Here is a 1,709-nt window from a genome sequence, read left to right on the forward strand (position 1 = left end):
AGTGCAGCAGAAATGCTGGGGGTTACTGGTACCGCAAAATAATTTTTTATGAATATAACAGAAAAAAAAAAAAGGAAAAAACCTAGATGTTCAATCTGCCTTGTAACATCCTAGTTGCTCAGAAAAGTAGGTGTAGATGCTGACAAGCCCTTCTGCATTGGGATGGATTCATCTGGCAAAGTCGAACACCAGAGCTGGCCCCTGCTTCCACCGTTCCCATGAACTCACTGCTGCAGACAGGACTGACACCTGGGCAGCCAGCGGGCAGAGACACAGCTCCTCATGGCACATTCAGGCAGCACCAAACCAGAGCTTCAGCAACAGAGATGAAGGAAGGTCTTCAGAAATGGAAGAAAAAAAAAAAAAGGGACAGAGTTTTTAGGAAGGGAAGAGTCGGTAAAAAACTTCTTTGGTTTGGTTGAGAAAAGTCTCTCAGGATTTTCAGTGACTTTTCATACTCACAGGGGTTCCCATGCCCAGAGGAAGGAAATGTCCAACAGCAGCTCCATCACTGAGTTTCTTCTCCTGGCATTTGCAGACACACGGGAGCTGCAGCTCTTGCACTTCTGGCTCTTCCTGGGCATCTACCTGGCTGCCCTCCTGGCCAACGGCCTCATCATCACTGCCATAGCCTGCGACCACCGCCTCCACACCCCCATGTACTTCTTCCTCCTCAACCTCTCCCTCCTTGACCTGGGCTGCATCTCCACCACTGTTCCCAATGCCATGGCCAATTCACTGAAGATAAAAAGGGACATTTCCTACCAAGGCTGTGTGGCCCAGCTCTTTTTCTTTGTCTCTCTTATCACGGCTGAGTACTGTCTTCTCACTGTCATGGCCTATGACCGGTACATTGCCATCTGCAAACCCGTGCACTACGGGACCCTCCTGGGCAGCAGAACTTGTGTCCACATGGCAGCAGCTGCCTGGGGCAGTGGCTTTCTCAACGCTGTCCTGCACACGGCCAATACATTTTCACTGCCACTCTGCCAGGGCAATGCTGTGGACCAGTTCTTCTGTGAAGTCCCCCAGATCCTCAAGCTCTCCTGCTCAGACACCTACCTCAGGGAAGTTGGGCTTCTTGTGGTCAGTGACTTGCTTGCATTTGGCTGTTTTGTGTTCATTGTTGTGTCCTATGTGCAGATCTTCAGGGCTGTGCTGAGGATCCCCTCTGAGCAGGGACGGCACAAAGCCTTTTCCACATGCCTCCCTCACCTGGCCGTGGTCTCCTTGTTTATCAGCACTGGCATGTTTGCCTACCTGAAGCCCCCCTCCATCTCCTCCCCATCTCTTAACCTGGCAGTGTCATTTCTGTACTCAGTGGTGCCTCCAGCAGTGAACATCCTCATCTACAGCATGAGGAACCAGGATCTCAAGGATGCCCTGAGGAAACTATATGAATACATCTTCTTCCATCATTAATAAGGAACCACCAGCTATATATAACTCCCAGGAATGCAGTAAAATCCCAGTTTATCTTTTGTTCTTCTATTTCTTTTTTAAATTTTTTTAAACTTGTGATAATATGAATTGTAATTATATATTATTCATACAACTTCTTCTTAATTTTGAGACCTCTTTTTTCTCTCTCATAAACCCAATGTACGGAAGGAACTCATTGCATGTGTAAAATAGCTGGAATGTAGTCATTTGGCCCTACTCTCATCTCTCAGATCTCCTCTGGAGCTTGGGGCCCAGCCCCAGCAGTC

The 1,709-nt window shown here is 48.2% G+C and overlaps 1 protein-coding gene across 1 annotated transcript; it reads left to right on the forward strand.

Moving 5' to 3' along the window:
- Positions 1–489: 489 nt before the first annotated feature.
- Positions 490–1,422, forward strand: LOC147599778 (olfactory receptor 14A16-like). Its single transcript, XM_086753549.1, has one exon. It carries the CDS (start codon positions 490–492, stop codon positions 1,420–1,422), a length of 933 nt encoding a protein of 310 aa, XP_086609675.1.
- Positions 1,423–1,709: the final 287 nt, after the last annotated feature.

The sequence above is a fragment of the Chlamydotis macqueenii genome, chromosome 8, assembly GCF_036417535.1.
Source record: "Chlamydotis macqueenii isolate bChlMac1 chromosome 8, bChlMac1.mat, whole genome shotgun sequence".
NCBI classification, from domain to species: domain Eukaryota; kingdom Metazoa; phylum Chordata; class Aves; order Otidiformes; family Otididae; genus Chlamydotis; species Chlamydotis macqueenii.